Source organism: Quercus robur, chromosome 10 (assembly GCF_932294415.1).
Source record: "Quercus robur chromosome 10, dhQueRobu3.1, whole genome shotgun sequence".
Classification (NCBI taxonomy): domain Eukaryota; kingdom Viridiplantae; phylum Streptophyta; class Magnoliopsida; order Fagales; family Fagaceae; genus Quercus; species Quercus robur.
The window spans coordinates 42,723,896-42,743,104 of NC_065543.1; the positions used below are offsets into that span (position 1 = coordinate 42,723,896).

Genomic DNA, 19,209 nt, shown 5'->3' on the forward strand with positions numbered 1-19,209 from the left:
ATATATATTCATTACAGTAAGCATTTTCTATGTAACAAACAAACATATAGCAAAACCAGCAAAGGGGAAGCGCAGGGAGATATGGAGAAGAACGACAAGGCCGTTACAAAAGATGAGCCTCAGATAAACTACAGAGGAGTTAAAGCCATGCCATTTGTTATAGGTAAGAAAAGAAAAGGGAGAGAGAGGCAGAGCATAATTCTAAAAAATAAAATAATAAAATAATAAAAAAAAAAATTCTTCTTATGTTATGTTTGATTACCAATAATGCAGGCAATGAGACTTTTGAGAAGCTAGGAACCCTTGGCACATCAACAAACCTCTTGGTCTATTTCACTACTGTGTTCAACATGAAGAGCATCAGTGCCACACTTCTTATCAACATCTTCAATGGTACCACCAACTTTGCTACCTTACTTGGAGCTTTCCTCTGTGATACTTACTTTGGCCGTTACAACACGTTGGGTTTTGCCTCAGTCGCCTCTTTTTTGGTACTGCTATTGCACTAATATTTACAATCTTTCATGTGAAGTGTAAACATAGTTTTAGATAAGCATGTGTGCATGTTCCTGTAAGAAATTGTAAGCAACCATAATAAAACTGATGCCAAACTAAGTTTAGCACCATGTTCCAATAGTGTATAGACTATCATATTATTTAAAATTTCAAATAACATGACACTAGATACACTTCTAAATTAATAATATCTAATTTGAACCATGAAAAGGAATCATTTCAAATGGTGAATATCAATTTCCATAAACTTTTCATCTGTGACTGTCCATTTGATACCTTGCATCTCTAATTTTTTTTTTTTTTTTTTTTTTTTTTGCTTAAAAGGGGATGCTTGTACTGTGTCTAACAGCAGCAATTGCAAAACTGCATCCTCCCCACTGTGAAACAAAAGAGATAGGGAATTGCCCTGGACCAACACCATGGCAAATGGCTTTTCTATTAAGCAGCCTGGGACTACTTGTTGTAGGGGCTGGTGGCATTAGGCCGTGTAACTTGGCCTTTGGTGCTGACCAATTCAATCCCAACACTGAATCTGGAAAGAGGGGAATCAGCAGCTTCTTCAATTGGTACTACTTCACCTTCACTTTTGCCATGATGGTGTCTTTAACATTCATTGTATACGTGCAATCCAGTGTGAGCTGGGCCTGGGGGTTGGCGATTCCTACTTTCCTGATGCTCTTATCATGTGTACTCTTCTTTGTTGGTACACGAATTTATGTGATTCTGAAACCCGAGGGTAGTCCTTTGGCAAGCATAGTGCAGGTTATAGTGGCCGCAGTCAAGAAGAGGCAATTGAAACTACCAGAGCAACCATGGCTCTCCCTTTTTAACCATATTCCCACAGTTACCATCAACTCCAAGCTTCCTTACACTGACCAGTTCAGGTAACAGAAGCTGCTCATCTACTAAAGTATTTTTGGCTCTTTAGAACTCTATGCCTCCTGCCATTTTTATTAGCCTCCTACCTTAACAATTGATTTTGAGACCCTATATCATACATGTAACAAAAATTCATTACCACTAAAGCACTCCACTTTATGTTCTACCAAGTGCCGATACTAATTTGTTTAATTCCATTTTAAATTTAGATTACTTTATATGAAAGAAAAAAAAAAAAAAAAGTAAAGAAAGAAAGAAAGAAAGAGACAAAAATCTGTAATATTGGTAAGCTGTAATTGATAAAGTATAAAGTGGAACGATATAGATAAGATTTCTATTCATCACACATCTATACATTTTCCAAGTTTTGTGTATTAAGTCTATTCTACCTTTAGGACACACTCAACAAAGTCCAATTACAGATTAACCCTTTTTTCTTTGAGAGATACTACGTTTACAATATTTTTACAACAAATCACAGGTGGTTAGTTGTTATTGGTTTAAATTTGAAACTAACACTAAGATTACTTTTTTGCCCTAACAATAACAACCAGTAACAACCTGCCACTTAGGATTTGTTATAAAAGTATTATAAAAATATTGTAGACATGTCATTTCTTTTTTTTTTTAGTTGACATGGTCCACGAGATCTCAATAACTAACCAAGGGAATGGTTTTCTCAGGTTTCTAGATAAAGCTGCAATCAGATCCACTGAAGACCAACTAAAATCTGACGGATCAGCAGCCAATCCATGGAGACTTTGCAGTATGCAGCAAGTGGAACAAGCAAAATGCGTGATGAGAGTGATTCCCATCTGGGCCTCAGCCAGTATATACTATGTTGTCATAATAGTCCAACAACAAACATACGCAGTATTCCAAGCCCTCCAATTTGATAGACGCCTTGGCAATACCAATTTTGACATCCCTGCTGCCTCCTACACTGTTTTCAACATGCTTGCCCTCACTATCTGGATACCAATCTATGACCGGATCATAGTCCCAATACTAAGAAGGTTCACAGGCAAAGAAGGTGGCATCACGGTCCTGCAAAAGATGGGTGTTGGCATGGTTCTTGCTATAATCACCATGCTTGTGTCAGCACTTGTTGAAGAAAGAAGAAGAACTTTGGCTCTGACTAAACCAGTAGGTATTGACCCAAGAAGAGGTGCAATTTCTTCTCTTTCTGGTATGTGGTTGGTGCCACAGCTATCACTGGTAGGACTTTCTGAAGCATTTACCGTCATTGCTGGAGTTGAATTCTATTACAAGCAATTCCCAGAAAACATGAGAAGCATAGGTGGGTCTTTCTTATTTGTTGGTTTTGCTTTGTCCAATTACTTGAGTAGTTTCTTGGTGTCAGTGGTTCACAGGACTACTTCTGGAGCTGCAACTGGGCAATGGTTGCCTCAAGATCTTAACAAGGGGAGATTGGATTACTTTTATTACTTGATTGCTGCAATAGAGGTCGTGAACTTTGGTTACTTCATAATGTGTGCAAAGTGGTACAAGTACAAAGGAAGTGGCACCAGTGTTCATGAAGTTGACATTGGGAAAATGCAGTCTGAAAAAGAAAAACCTCTTGTTTAGAATGCCTAGAATTTCATGAACAACGGAAAAAAAAAAGTTAAACACCTTGAATAAAAGAAAAATAATATGTTTTCTCAAAGTTCTACTTTATACTCCATCAATTACAATAAATTATTTGTTAAGTTGTGGTTCGTGGTTGGTGAAACATAAAATAAAAATAGTCACGATAGTACAAGAGATTTTCACTTTATAGATGTTAAAAATATTTTTGCTAATGTGCTCTTTGTTTGTTCACATGATGATCAAATCATGGTTTTAAAAAACGAACCGAACCAGCCAATTCGACTGGTTCAACTAAGAACCAGGTACCAGTCCAATAAAACCTACCAAAATCAGTAAAACCAGGAACTAGAGGCAAATCCGGTTTTGCCTCGATCCGGTTTTTAAAACCATCGATCAAATAATAAGGATTGAATGATATTTGAATTAACATAACATGATATGGCCATTAACTCCTAAAAGATTGACTTAAGTGGGGCAAAGTGGGAGCCTAACACTTTCATATCTCATAACCTAGGCTCCAATATTAGAGCAATGGTTCTAAATTAGTGAATTATCCAATGTATTTTACATTTTCAAATGTAACTAAGAACCAAATCCATTTACCTTTTCTTACTTTGTAAATAAAAAATAACTTCTTGTAATTTATGTTTTTCATTCTATACATGTAATTTGAAATCTCTTAATGAAAATAATTATTTATTTCATTTACCTTTCCAGATAAATAAGTGACGATTCCAAAATGGAAAAACCCCAATCTAGGTGTAAGATATTACTGGTAGGGTCATCACCTAGAGACTTATCTTGATCCCCTGTCTAAGTTGTGATTTCTCACCGAGGACAAACCTAGGATTTTAAGCTAGCGGGGGCCAGAGAATAAAGAAAGAAGGAAAAAAAAAAACTCTAAATATGCATCCATATAATATTAAAAATTATAAATAGACAAAATCGTTGATTCTAGATATACTAAGATGCAATCATTTACCAACAAAAACAAAAACAATTTTTTTTTTTTTTTTAAATACTAGGATAGCTAGGATTTTTTTTTTTTGGGGGGGGGGGGGGGGTGTGTTGAAATTAGAGCATTCACAATAGTGGTGCTAAAAATTTAGCTTTTTGCACTTCAAAAAACTAATTTATCTATTTTACCACCTCACTTTACAATACACTCAATGTGAAATGTTCTATTTTTTTTTTTATCACTTCATTTAAAATAATATTAAAAAGTCATTAAAATAATTAACGAAGAACGAGAATTTGAGTTTTTTAATTGAAGAAAGAGATATAATCTTGATAAAATATTGTATTTTATTTTTAAAAACTTGCTATAGTCAACTAATATTTATACAAATTTATTGTAATTGCAAAAAAATTTAGCTTTAGCTTCTCCTATAACACATGATTTTTTTTTTTTTTTTTTTGTGGTAAAATAGTTTTTTTTGCTAAAATACAATCACTATTGTGAATGTTTTTATTCTTTTTGTTAAATTTTTGGGTTGGATAGTTGCTATTTAAATTAGGCTAGCTAGACTGATAGGAAGAAGAGGGCCTAAGGTTTTGGAAAGGGGGTCAACTATAAAAATAAAATATATAATAACTATAAAAAAAAAAAAATTGGACTCGGGGGGGGGGGGGGGGGGGGCTCGAGCCCCCACTTGGGTCCGTTCCTATTTCTCACAACTGTATGTGCAATGAACCTGCAAACCAAATTCTACTTAGTTTTGAATTTGTGCACATACTAATACCAACCTTATATATATATGATGCACTCAGGACACACATTAACCATCCATTTAAGGAAAATTTTTATGGGAAATTGAAAAGCTAACAAAAAGTTTGTCAACTTTTTCAATTTCCCATAAAAACTTTCCTAAAATGTTTTGCTAATGAATATCCTAAGAGCACACGTTAACAAAACTCTATATATATATATAGTTAGTTAGTTAGTTAGTAATATACGGTATGCGTATAATACATTAAGTATACAGACGGGTATAGATTGGTATCTTTTTAAAAGGACCGTTTCAAAAATTCGGCAGAAAAAACAAAGAAACGGAAAATACACGGTACGTGTCTAGTACGAGTATAATATGTTTATATTTTAAAATATCGCAATAAAAATAACATTAAGCATATAATTTTTTTAAAGATAAATGCAATAATTCAATATATAAAAAATTCTCAACAATTTAATTGAAATAATTTGCTTAATAAAAGATTTGGGGGAAAATGTAAAGAAATAAGATATATTAAAGAGAAATACTATATCTAAAATATTTTCATAACAAATTCAAAGTGGCAGATTGTTATTGTTTGTTACGAGTTGACAAAAAAATAATTTAAGTTGTAGATTTAAATTAGAATCAATATAATAGTTTATCACCTATGATTTGTTATGAAATTAAGTACTCTCAAAGTATAGTAAAATTGTATTCTCTCCTCTCACATTGATAGTGAACCCTATTATGAATTTAATGAGTGAATCACACCATAAATGTGAGAAAATGAAGCATTATTCACCATATTTTAGGAGTATCTAAGACTTATTCTATTATGAACATAACCAAGACTTATCTAAGACTTATTCGGTAAAAAAAAAAAGACTTATTCTATTATGAAAATATTGTGAACATAACTAATTTTTAATATTAAACTAGCTGCGAACCCACGCATTGCGCGTGATAATTATTTTTATGGTGGTTTTATTAAATTTTTTTTTTACAATTTAAACTAATCTAATAATGAGTAATGTATTTCGTAATTATATTTTTATTTATTATAGGAACAATCATAAATGTAATATAGGAACAATCCAAAACATCAAAAAAACGTAAACTAAAAAAAAATTAATAAAACTTAACAATGATTAATTGAACCAATATTATGATAAAATTTTGTTTTTGATAATCTATTAAGGTTATTTTCTTTGTAGAAATTATAATTTCGGCCACTCAAAACATATTATCAAATAAACAATTATTAGCAAAATCTAAAAATTAAATTTCTATACATGCATTGTTATAAAATAATAATAATAATATTGCAAAAGTTAAAATTTGTCACCTATCGGATTATTTTCGTTTGGCTAACCTTTACTTTTCTTTAAATAAATGGCATTATAGAGTACTTCTAATACAACTATTAAGATACTTTGTCTACCACAAAGGATTAGAAAATAAATAAAAATTAGTAAAGTCTCATAGTTTAACATCTAAATTGAGCACTATAAAAAATCATAATATGTAACAGAATAAATACCAAATTATCCAAATCATGCTATGTAATAGAATAATATTATATTTTTATATGCTATATTTAATTCTTTAGAATGCAAGAGGATAACATTTAACAATCAAAGAGAATAAAAAATAAAAACACAACAACAACAACAATTTAAAAAACAAAACTAAATCACAATTTAAAAAACAAAACTAAATCACAATTTAAAAAACAAAACTAAATCTCATTAACCCACAAATAGAGTTTTAAAGAATATAAAAAATTATCAACCTAAAGTAGAGATGCAAGAAAAATAAAAAAAATCCACCAAAAAATTTAGAGAGAGAGAGAGAGAAAGGGAACCTTTTTTATTGTGAGGGAAAACTATGCGTAGAATAGAAGAGATAGTGACAAATTTATAGTAAGAGAATGTGAATAAAAAAAGACAAAAATAAAGAAAAATGAAGGGAAAGAGGAAGAATGATATTAATATAGAGGGTAGTGGGGAGATGAAAAGGTAAGGGAGGGAGAAATATTGAAGAAGTAGTGGGGAGATGAAATGGTAAGGGAGAGAGAAAGGTTGGAGAAGTGTAAATATTAAAAAAAATAAATATTAAAAACAATTATAAGAAAATTGGAAAAAAATAATATATAAAAAAAAACCCTAAAACTTGAAAGGCTTCAACATTTTTTTTTTCCTTTAAGCTGAAAAGACTCACACAAAATCCTAAAACTGAACTGAAAAGGTTTTGGGTTGGGCTTGATAGTGGAACTAAATAAATAAAAAGTGGGCTGGATTAATTATACAAAATTATTATAGGGTGATAGTGGAAGTAAATAAATAAGTAGTGGGCTGTATTTATTATAGAGTGATAGTGGAAGTAAATAAATAAATAGTGGGCTACATTTATAGGGCTAAAAATTGTAAAAACCATTTTAAAATTGTAGAATAAATTATATTAAAAAAAAAGAAATGACGTGGCAGTTGATGTAGCGCAATGTGAAAGCAGCAACATTAAACGGTACGCTTCAGCTTTTAGTAATATATAGATATAGATTGAGAAAACGTAAAAGAGATTTAAGGTCTGTTTGGATATCGCTTATTTTGCTAAAAATTGAAAACTGAAAACACAGTAGTAAAATAATTTTTAAATGTGTGAATAGTGTCATAGACCAATTTTTAATTTTTTTTTTAAAATAAAGTGGTTATGGGTCTCATGAATAGTGTGTGAACAATAACTTTATGTGCATAAACAGTAATTTTGACTCTGCGCAGAAACATGTGCATAAAAAATAAAAAAATAAAAAACAAACACCAGGCGCAGATGTGCTGGGTTGAAATTCAACCGGATCCAACAGTCACTTAATGGTTGGCAATTTTTTTTTTTTTAAGTAGCTTCTTTGATTTTGATTTATTATTATTATTATTATTATTATTATTATTATTATTATTATCTATATATATATATATATATATATATAAAACCGAAGCTTTTGAAGCTCTCACAATTTTCCACGTCAGCATTACTTAAAAAAAAAAATTCTAATTTATAAATAAAACCGGAAAAAAAAAATTCTCTACCACTTAAAAACAAAACCCGAAAATACTTCTTCTATAACTAAAACCCAAAAAAAAAAACATAAACGCAAAATCAGAGAAGCCTAACACGCTCTACCTTCTCCTTCCTCCAAAACGCAAACCACGCTCAGCCGTTCCCCACACGCAAATCGCAGCTCAACGGCTCCACCTTCAGTCCAAAACGTAGGCCACCATCAGTCCTTCTCTCCCACAACTCAACAGCTCCACCTTCTCCGGCACCGCCCTTCTCCAACTCCATATTTGTCGGCTTCGGTTTTTTTTTTTCAGACCAGATTCTCTCCGCAAACATTACCGATTAGTTTTTATTTTGTTCTATAATTTTGGTTGTTAAATATGATTTAGTGTTTCGTTTTTGGTTTTTAAATATGATTTAGGGTTTCAATTTTGGTTGTTAAATATGATTTAGGGTTTCGTTTGGGAGTGTTTCCTTTGAATGATTAGTTTAGATAGATGGGTTTGGAGCCGTAATGGGTTTTATTTATTGGTGGCAAGAAAATCCATCTGGGATTTTAGAGTTGTTATTCTGTTTCATTGTTAATAATTTTGTTATATTTTGTGTAAGGAGTTTTGCACATGCCCTTGATGTTTTTGTGAGTCATTTGTTTGTGTTTGGATTTAATTTAAGTTTCTGGGTTTCTATACAAATGCGGGTATATTAATTTAGTTATTGGAGCAGCATGCCCTTGATGTTTTTATGAGTCATTTGTTTCTGGATTTATATTCAAATGCAAGTATATTAATTTAGTTATTGAATAATTAAATTTCTGTTGTAGATTATCGTATTATTTTAGCCTCATGTGAATTTGTGGTTAATCATATATACTTGGTGGCAGTATTCAGTTTTGATCTAAACTTCCCAATCCTATAGGTTTTGCTTTCATGTGTTTCAGTTTCATGTTTTTTTTTTTTTTTTTGGTGCCTATTTGGGATTTATGGTTTCATGATTGGGTTATATTTTATACTACCTGATGTATTGTTTTCACAAACATTGAAGGTTTTCTGTTTTACTATGATATGGACTTTAGCAAAAGATTTTTAAGTTTATTTTGAGAGTGATGTTATGGTTAGCTCAAAAACCCTTTAATGTTTGTCCAACCCTAAATTTATATGTGGGTTATGCATTGTTCCCATTGTGAATGATTAATTTCATTAAATGTCTTTCTTATATTTGGAGGTTTTTGAAATTAAAAAAATTAACAGTTTGGAGAGTTGACCCCCCCCCCTTTTTTTTACTTGAATGAATTAATAGCAGATTTCAATGTGATAGTTATAATACACTATTTGATGTGCAATATGCATTTTTGGGCAAAAATGTTGTTGTGTTGGGGGGTTGCCATTCTTCATTACTAGGAGTTTTAAAATCTGTTATCAATTGAATTTCTAATTTGTTAATGCCCAATTTTTTAATAAAAATGTTTAGTTTTGTGTTTTCTTTTCTATTTTTTTGTAAATCTTGATGAGTTTTTGTAATTGAAACTCTCATTGGAGAATGTTATTCATGATGTACATTCTATTTTATTTTTAAGGAAGAGAGATGCAAATAAGATGCTTAGTGAAGTGCAAAACAGGAATTCTTGGAAGACCTCCATGGACAGTGAGCATATGTGGAATAGGTGAGGCCCTATTACCATTGGTGGGGCATCACACCATCACTATATATATATATATATATATATATATATATAAAGGGCATTTTGAAAATTTAGTTATTGTTTAAATACGTTGAACCAGATTCTCATGTTGTAGTTGCTTTATGGTTAGAATTAATAGATACATATGTTTGATTCTTAGATATTCCTTTTTTTTTTGGTGAGCAATTTCCACACCAAGCTGCTATTGATTAGTCATAAATTTAATTAAGTTATTTGTATGTCAATGAGAAGAACATATATTTTCATGTTCTATGGTTCCATTAGATGCTTTGTACTTTGGAGATATTCTTGCATACGAAAGAAGCTGTTACTCTACAATTCTACCAAATTATTCTCAGATCTTGGTCTGCACAACTTTTTGTCTTCCTCCCTCATTTTTAAGGGTTTTAATCATTTAGTATAATGCTGTGAAATAAATATCTTTGTTCTTTAAATTTAAGGTAGTTGTGAATTTCCAATTTCTTCATCATGATAATATTCGACACCATTGTCACTGTCCTCACATATGTACGGTTCTATTTTTTGGTTCAATTTCAAAGAAATAAAAACTAATTGTTTACCCCGTGCATGTTTTATGTTTAGTTTAATTATTATTTCATCTCAAGTTTACCATTGTTTTATTACTTCTTTATCTAATTTTTGATAAGAATCTTCTTTAAGAGCAGCATCTAGATTTTTGAGGGGTTTTATTTGATTCTTTGTTTGGTTGTAGACCCCAGCTTCTTTTCCAGTGTCCTTCTGCAAATTTGGCTTCGCTGTTTGTCTACAACTTTTATTTGTTAGTTGTGGTAAGGTTTTTATTTTAAATTTTGGTATAACCATGGAAGCTAAGATTCGTTCCTACTACTGACTTTTATTTTCTGCTTTCTGCCATGCACAGTGAAAGACTGAACCTATAAAGTTTAGATGCTGTCTACAAATTCCAACAATAGCAAATTGAAAAGGTAGAGCTGTGTTATTTTTTTCTTCCCTATCTATTTTTGAAGCATATTTTGAGAGACTTCATTGTGATCCAAGCTGATATATTGATTATTGAATCTAATAGGCAAATAATGGTTTAAACTTCGTGTTTTTGATGAATTTGGGGTACCCAAATTATATTTTTTTTTTGTATGGATGAGAGAACAGGTACTTAATTTAGAGTCAAATCCCTCTCATAATAAAATTTTTTGAGTACATGAACTAAATCATGCCTTCCTATAGCCTCTACATACTGTTTGCCTTTGCCTTTATGTATTGAAGTCAATATGTGGTGATAGGCTACTTGAGGTGTTGGACATAGATTTGCCTTAAAGTAATTGGGTGGTCAGATTTTACCATATCAAAGCTACCTTGACATTTCATTTGGGAAAAAAAAAAAAAAAAGTGCTAAGTGTGCTTCTTTCAGTTTTCTTTTAGAGTTCTCACATGCCCAATTAAACATTTTGTTGACTTTGGTACGAATTTTTCATGTTTACGCAAATTGAGAGAATTTTTTATTTGAAATGGTTGAGATTTAAGGAACTGTTGTTGCCATTGATATCGGTGACGATCTCTACTAATTCTTGCTACATCAATATTGGTAATATGTTTTTAGGAAGAATCTAAAGCTTGATCAGTTTGTGTTTTTAAATTAACCTTACCTCCCATAGAAAAGATGGGTTTTAATCTATTATATATATTTATTTTAATTTGTTGAAGTGTTTAATTTAAACATTTTCCTTATATTTTTCTATGTCTAACAGCAAAGGTGCAATGAGAGTTAAAGATGTGTGCATTGTTTTTAGAATTACTTGCGATGTGCAAATAATAGAAGAGTGAGCTTATCTTCATTCTCATGAAGTTCTCTTTTCTCCTCCATTTGATGTTAATAGTTTTAGAATTAATCCCATTTAAATTTGATGATTTGTCTACACAAATCTGATGGACTATTCTGTGCATTGTTACAGATCTTGACTCAATATTTTTCAAAATCCTAAATTCCTTGATGTGTGGTCTGCCAAATTTTCTTTTGAAAGTTAGATTACTTTGAAATTTTCTTAGGATTTATCAATATGTTCAAATTTATTATTTATCTCCCTTCCCATTTCGCATTTTTTTATTTTTCTTTTTTTTGGGTGAATGATCTTAATCTATGTAGCAGATTGCATTGCATTGTTATTGACTACAAGTATTTTTTACATGGGCTGCCAGTGAACTCTGATTATCACAATTGGGTATTATCTGAGTTTTCTTATAAACACTCTCTTTCTTTTTGTATCATTATGTGCATGTTTGTATTTTTTGTTTTAATAATAATTTTGGTTTGGTTATTAAGAAAGTGTAGGGTTAAGTTTTTGTATTTTTATTTAGTATGTTTGGGATTCAAGCATCTTTATGTAGTTGTTTGGGATAGAGTTTAACACAGATGGTGAAGGCTCAGCGTGCTAGGATAATGCCTTTGAGAAGAGGTGATGGATTCCTAAAAAATATGAGAAGTTGATAGTTTACAACTTTACATTAAGTGACATGGCATTTGGAATTGGAGTCAGAATCCAAAACCTTATGGTAGGAAACATGTAAATGTTCAATTTCAATGAATAAAAACTCAAGTCATAAAATTTTCATGGTTGTTTTCAATTGTTCCTCTGAATGATTATTTGATTTAAAGTTTTCTTTCATTCTTTTCTTCTAGGTTTGGTAAGGTTTGGGAAGAGTTGTTCACTTTTCCAAAAAAGGTCTGGGAAGAGTTGTAGACTTTGTTGGATGAATTATGTGGAAACTTTAGGAAATAAGAAGAAACTATACTCAAGCTATATAAAGCTTTACTTATATGAAAACCATTTTATCAAATTTAGTTTGTTGAATTCTGATTAAGATGAATGGATAATTCAAAACAATTACACTTATATATTGAATTTTGGTATGTTGTTACACACAATATATTTATATATTGATTGCTGCATCATTATTATGTGATAAAAGTCTTTCCATTTATCATTTGGCTATCACATCTATAAAACCCTAAAACGTAATACCACATGCAGAACATGTATAAACTTCAACATCAATGATGTGCCAACGGTGATTAAAGTTTGCAAGGTGTTCCATAATTATTTTGAAGTTAGCAAAAAACTTGGTAAAATTGTTGATGTCTGTTTAGGTTTTGTGCAAACGTGATTTTTACTTGATACCACTTGTTGAAAACTCACTTCAAATTACTAATGTATAGGAATAAAATAAAGGAGAAGCATACTTGGTTCAAAACTATTCGATGGAATGCCCTCATGATAGCTCTTGCAATTGCTATTGGCTTGCAAGAATGAAAGGGAGGATTGCCTTTGTTATTGCAGTGGTTTATCTTGAATTGGCTTGAGTTTTCACTTTTTATTTTATTTTTCAAATATTATTAAAACTATTATAGTTCATGTAAAATTAAAAAGTTTTAATGTATAAACTATACTTTCATAAGATTTTCTTGTGTATCGCATGGGTTAGCGACTAGTTATTATTATTTTGAAGAGATAAACGGCAGCTTTTGACTACTCCTAGACTACTAGCTTTGTGAATTTTTGAGTCTTTGACGTCCAGTCAACAATTATTTTATCCTTCAAACGACTATTTAGCAGAGTGACAGACGTATTTCACTAGCGAATATAACATTAGCGCTATTGAACGTAGATTAAACTCTCAGGGTCTGTTTGGATAGAACTTATTTTGTTGAAACTGAAAACTAAAAACACTGTAGTAAAATAATTTTTAAATTTGTGAATAGTATCGTGGAACCCATTTTTAATGAAAAAGTTGCTGAAAAATGAAATTTGTGGGTCCATGAACAATACACGGATGCACTGTTCATGGAAGACTTGGTCAAAAGTTGCGGTTACTGTTCATAAACAGTGCATGAACAGTAGTCGCTGTTGGGGAAAACGCGTGCCAAAAAAAAAAAAAAAAAAAACGCAAGAAACTAAACGCAGGAAAACACAATGTGAATCCAAACCCCACCTTAGTTTAAAAGTAAGATATGGACGTACGCGTAAGTTACACATCCATTACGTTTAACTACTAACTAGATTATATATATATATATACACACATACATATGGGGTAGAATCAGAAATTTTTGTTTGGAAGAACCAAAATTAAACTATTATTTTGAATCACCATTCAAGGAAAAAATCAAAGCACTATGAGGGCATTATATCTTTCTAAATCCTTTTGAGTATACACAAATTTTCTAATTTGCAATACACATATATAAAAAATGATTTTGTTAAAAAAAAAAAAAAAAAAAAAGGGACTCAGCATCTTGACCTTAAAGTGGCAACGTGGCATTATGCTACAAGAGTAAAACATTTGGTATCAAATTTAGCTCCTCTTTAAAGAATCGAATAACTAAACATACCAATATAAAAGTGTATTCATCAACCGATAATCAATTGCCTTTATAAATTAAAAAGAAAAAAAAAAGAAAATCATAAACCACAAGATAAATAAATAGAAATTGAACTGAAATATAAATAACAAAGACAAAAAAGTTTTTTGAAAATCTCTCAAGATTTTAAAATATTTTCCCTTAACTTCAAATAAGAAAACTCCTTATTAAGAAAAAGAAAGTAATTGAATAAGAACGTGACTATGAGATCACTAAATGGATGGAAGTCAATGAATTAAGTGTGAGACTAGAAAACTTACACCAAATTGAGAGTCTTTTAGAATTGAGTGGTTCATGGCTGAAGTAAAGTACTGGGAAAGGGAAATTACTAGAAAGTAGAAAATGAAAAAGAAGCTAGTAAAAAAAAATATATAAAAACAAAAAGGAAGAAGTTAATTTGCTAGTGGCTACGTGTTTGGGAAAGCAATTTGAGGTTTGAAAGGGACATGGACAGGTAGGGCCATGTCGTGGGGGGGCCAATCAATTTGCTTGAGGGGGCCAGCTCATTAAAAAAGACATTGACTCACATTTTTACCTAGATTTTACCTAAATAAATTGTTTTGTAAAATTTCCCTATTTCTTAATCGACCTATAAAATTGTTTCTAATTATAATTATGCCTGCATTCATGGAATTAGCGTTATCCAGACTAAACTTCAAGCTTCCTCCAAGCTGGACCATGAACCCACGCTATTTACTGCATCATTATCACTTAACTATTGCATGATGGGGAGATTTTTTTTTTAAGGAATTAGAATTTTAAAAACCATGTGGGCCTTTGAAATAGGTGTACATAAAGATGACAAATGTTAAAATATATCTAGAAAGCGATGCAGCATTATAACATATTAATATTTAATTGATAGTAGCTAGACTGCCAAATGAGTGAGGACATTACATTATACATAGTTATAGAGGTTAGAACACCCCTAGTTTTAACTTCTTGGAAAAAGTTAAATACTATACATAAAAAGGAAAAGTACATAGGATTCCTCTATCTAACAAAAATAATCATAAAAAAAAATAAAAAATAAAAATTACACCTTATTATATGTTTTCTATATTCCTAACATTGTATACCTAATTTTTGTCAATTGGACATTATAACCAATTGATATATAAACTCATGTTTTTCTAAAATTTGGAAATTCACAAATACTATAGATTTTTACATTTAATTGATGGGATCTGTTTGTTTGTTTAGACCTCTTAAAAACAAATTGTTTAACCTAATAAATTAGCCAATTAGTTATTTAGGTTAATTATGAGATCTAGGTTAAATAGAAATAAATCATATCATGCATAGCGAAAAAGTGAATAACACAATGATATAATTACCTAAGAAAACCAATGAAACCAACAGTTTCAAGGTAAAAACCTGAGGAGTCTTTAGCCTAGCTATCTTCAAGATAAACAAAACCACTATGATAGAATGAAAGTTTACAATAGATTTAAACCATAAATCTAAAGGTACCTCAAGTAGAACTTACTAACACGACCACGTGCAGCTCCGACTCCATGGACTCTTCTATCACGGATTTCCTGAATACAAACTCCCATGCTTGTGATATTGAGATCCCACTCAAAGGTTTAACAACACAAACTCTCCGGTTTGTGACTCCAATACCACCCTTGAAGATTTAAATTATCAACTGTGTATGATCTTGTTGCAACAACTTCAAATCTACCAATTCTAATGATATGAGAATGATTTCTGGTAGTGACTTTGAAATGAAAAGACACAACACCTTTTAGATCTCACAAGAGCACTTCCAAAGTTTTCACAAACGTGCCTTAGGGTTTCCTTTAAATATGATGTGAAATAGATTTGAAACCCTAATCACTTAATGGGCTTATGGACTGTTGGGCCGAAATTAAAATCTGCAAAATTCACATCTCGATCGATCGAACCATAGTCTCGATTGGTCGAACCTTGCATGTTTCGAATTCTTCTTTCCGTAGCTTCCTTTTTATTGTATTCTGACTTGCAACACCTTGAGTATTATCTAATAAATCCTATAGGCTCTAAGATCTATATCTAGACAAGTTTATGCTTACGGTTTGCCAATTGTTTTAAACTTTTAAAACCTAACAAGATTGTTATTGATTTTTAGTCTTTTATTATTTTGCAAACACGTAGAATATAGATAAGATAGATTTTTGTTTTTTTCTGTTTTTTTTTTTTTTTTTGATAATTTAGATAAGATAGTTATTCATCTTGATCTTTCATCCTCTTGATATTTTATAAGTTGAGCATTGGGTTCCACTCATCTTAGTCTATCTGGACCAGAAAGCCCAAAGTTGTTGCACTGTAATCGATAGTTGACCTTAGTTGAGGACTTCGTTAATTCAATGACAAAATTACACTCCAAAAAATTATGAGGTCCTATTCTATCCGTTGGATTCATGCTAAAAAGTCTAGTAAAACTTTTTTTCCCAAATTTACTTCATCAGATACAACCAAAACATGCAAATCAAGTTCAATTTATAGTGCTTTTTTTTTTTTTTTTTTTTTTTGATAATTTGAATTTTTTATAATGTGTCTTTTTTATGTGCAATGCACACGGCCAAACTTAACCATACTTAATCCCACCAACCCCAATTAACTACACCCTTATTTTATTGATTAAAAAAAACGGGCTGAAACCTATTTCTATTTCATACTACACTTAAAAAGTAAGTATTAAAACTTCCGCTATCTCAACAAGGTGTTTAAAAGGACTTGAATTTGAATTTGAACTTAAATGACTTCAATAGAGAATGAGAGGGCACTTTTTATTTTGTTTTCTTCTATTGATAAAATTTATGATTACTGATTGAACTTAACAACAACATATGAAATGGATTTCAATTAGAGTGGCCAACATTAAAAGGTGAAATTCTCCATCAAACAACATCTCACAGTATGATTTGCGATGTCATTGGGGTTGTTGAGGGATTAGAGTAGCCTTAATTTTACTTACCTATTTCTTTTTTCCTACACTCATCTATATCTATATATATATCTAAAAGCTAAAGTGTAGCATTTAGAGCATCCATAGCTGTAAAGCCAAATTTTTAGCTTTTTAGCACTACAAAAAGTCACTTTATCTATTTTACCTTCTTACATCCAACAGCAGTGATTTTATTTTAGCTTTTAACACAATAAAATAATATAAACACTATAATAAAATAATATTTCATTCAACCACCAAAACACAACCACAACCAAAAGTAGTGTGAACGCATGGTGGACATTAGGAGAAACACAGAGAGGTAGTGAGGAGAGAGACAAAAGCAGTATGAACGCAAACTATTTTTTTTTTTCCTTTTTTACCTTTCAACTACAATGCACAACCAAAAGTAGTTGTGCATTGTAGCTATGGAGCCAAAAAAATCACTTTGGCTCCACTATTGCAGGGTACATTTTCATATTTAGTGGTGCTAACCACCAAAACACAACCACAACCAAAAATAGTGTGAACGCATGGTGGACATTAGGAGAAACACAGAGAGGTAGTGAAGAGAGAGACAAAAGCAGTATGAACGCAAATTTTTTTTTTCTTTTTTACCTTTCAGCTGCAGTGCACAGCCAAAAGTAGCTGTGCGCTGTAGCTGTGAAGCCAAAAAATATAGCTTTAGCTCCACTATTGCAGGGTACATTTTGATATTTAGTGGTGTTAATCACCAAAACACAACCACAACCAAAAGTAGTGTGAACGCATAGTAGACATTGGGAGAGACACGGAGAGGTAGTGAGGAGAGAGACAAAAGTAGTGTGAATGCAAAATAAAAAATAAAAATAAAAATTTTACCTTTCAGCTACAGTGCATAGCCAAAAGTAGCTGTGCACCATAGCTATGGAGCCAAAAAAATATAGCTTTGGCTCCACTATTGCAGGGTACATTTTGATATTTAGTGGTGCTAAAAATAGCTATATAGCTATTTAGCACCACTATTGCTAGTGCTTTTATTGTTGCTACGCTCCAGTTAAGTCACATCATCGATCATGTCACCCTTTTTTTTCCTTCATTTTTTAAACAATATTAATATATAAATAAATAGCGCAACTTTACACATTCTATAACTCATCAAATCCAACTCACTATGAATAACCATACACATTCTTTAACTCATTAAATCCAACTCACCATTAATTTTGCTTTCTTCCAATTCTCAACTCTTCATTTTCCCCTTCAAAACCGTTTTGCTCTTTTGAAGTTCAAACCCTTCAATTGCCACTCCTATGATTAAATATGTTATTTTTAACACTATAAATTTCCAGTTGCTCTCTCTACCTCCACCTCTGCAAAAGTTTCCAAAGTGGCATCAGATTTGGAAAGTCCATTTGAGGTGTGTTCTTTCCCTTCTTATTTTTTCTTTTCCCCCAACTTCGGTTTTTCCATTGGATTTCTAAAGTTTATGGATGATATGTTTTTTTGTGGGCTACCGACAATGTGATCACTTTGGGGCTATGAGTGGCTAGGATTGGTTCGTCAGTTATTAGAAGGGTTTTCAAGAATTAGAAATCTTTACAACAACTTCTTACTTAATATTCATGTTGTACCATTTTTATTTTATATTTTTGTTTTTTACCCATTCAATTTGTTTATATTTGACATTTTAGTTTTCTTAAATTTGAAATTTGTTTAACTCTATGTATAAAAAAAAAAAAAATCCAAAGTTTAATGTATTTAGCTCTGTTAGTTTTGAAATAATAATAGAGTATACGTTGTAATTACACTCCAATTACTGCTTTCATATTTTTTAACTCAATGGTTCTTTTTTGTTGTAGGACCTTTCACAATTTCTGTTTGGTTTCAACAAATATTATATTTAGCACACTTTTTCTTATTATGTGCAACACATAAAAATTTTGGGACATCTCAAAATAAAATAGAAGACAAACAAACTGGGACGGAGTGGTATATATTATAGATATGTATAAACATTGTTTTTGGTATTTGATTCTTCATTGATTTCATGATTTAGTTATTAAAAAAAAAAAACCCAAAATAATAGAACGGAAATGGATAATACTTTTAAAAATAGTTCAATTTTTAAGAAGAACAAATTATTGCATTGCACTGCACTAATAACAGTTCTGTGGTCCAGATTGACAGCTTTGAAATACAGTAATAAATCCAAAACTCTCATTTTCGGACAAGTAATACTGAAGGTGAAAGAAATGACTCCATTGAGGGAGGAACTTAAACAAGTGAATAGCATAGTGAAACTTCAATGTCTTTCCTCTCAGCTATATATATATATATATATATATATAGGAAGCATTTTCTATGCAACAAACAAACATATATATATATGTCTCGTTGACCGTTGACTGTTGACCGATCGTTGACCGCTGACTTTGACCAGCCGTTG

General features: G+C 31.1%; 1 protein-coding gene across 1 annotated transcript; it reads left to right on the top strand.

Annotated features, from left to right (window-relative positions):
• Positions 1 to 3,064, top strand: LOC126701542 (protein NRT1/ PTR FAMILY 2.11-like). The gene is made up of 4 exons (XM_050399705.1): positions 1 to 163; positions 274 to 491; positions 841 to 1,400; positions 2,079 to 3,064. Exons 1-4 carry the CDS (start codon positions 82 to 84, stop codon positions 2,983 to 2,985), a joined length of 1,767 nt encoding a protein of 588 aa, XP_050255662.1. The 5' UTR covers positions 1 to 81; the 3' UTR covers positions 2,986 to 3,064.
• Positions 3,065 to 19,209: the final 16,145 nt, after the last annotated feature.

Excerpts from the sequence above, each read along its gene's own strand:
- LOC126701542 (XM_050399705.1), top strand. The coding sequence starts at position 82 with ATGGAGAAGAACGACAAGGCCGTTACAAAAGATGAGCCTCAGATAAAC. Across the intron at positions 164-273 it reads AGCCATGCCATTTGTTATAG|GCAATGAGACTTTTGAGAAG; the intron begins GTAAGAAAAGAA and ends CCAATAATGCAG. Across the intron at positions 1,401-2,078 it reads CCTTACACTGACCAGTTCAG|GTTTCTAGATAAAGCTGCAA; the intron begins GTAACAGAAGCT and ends TGGTTTTCTCAG.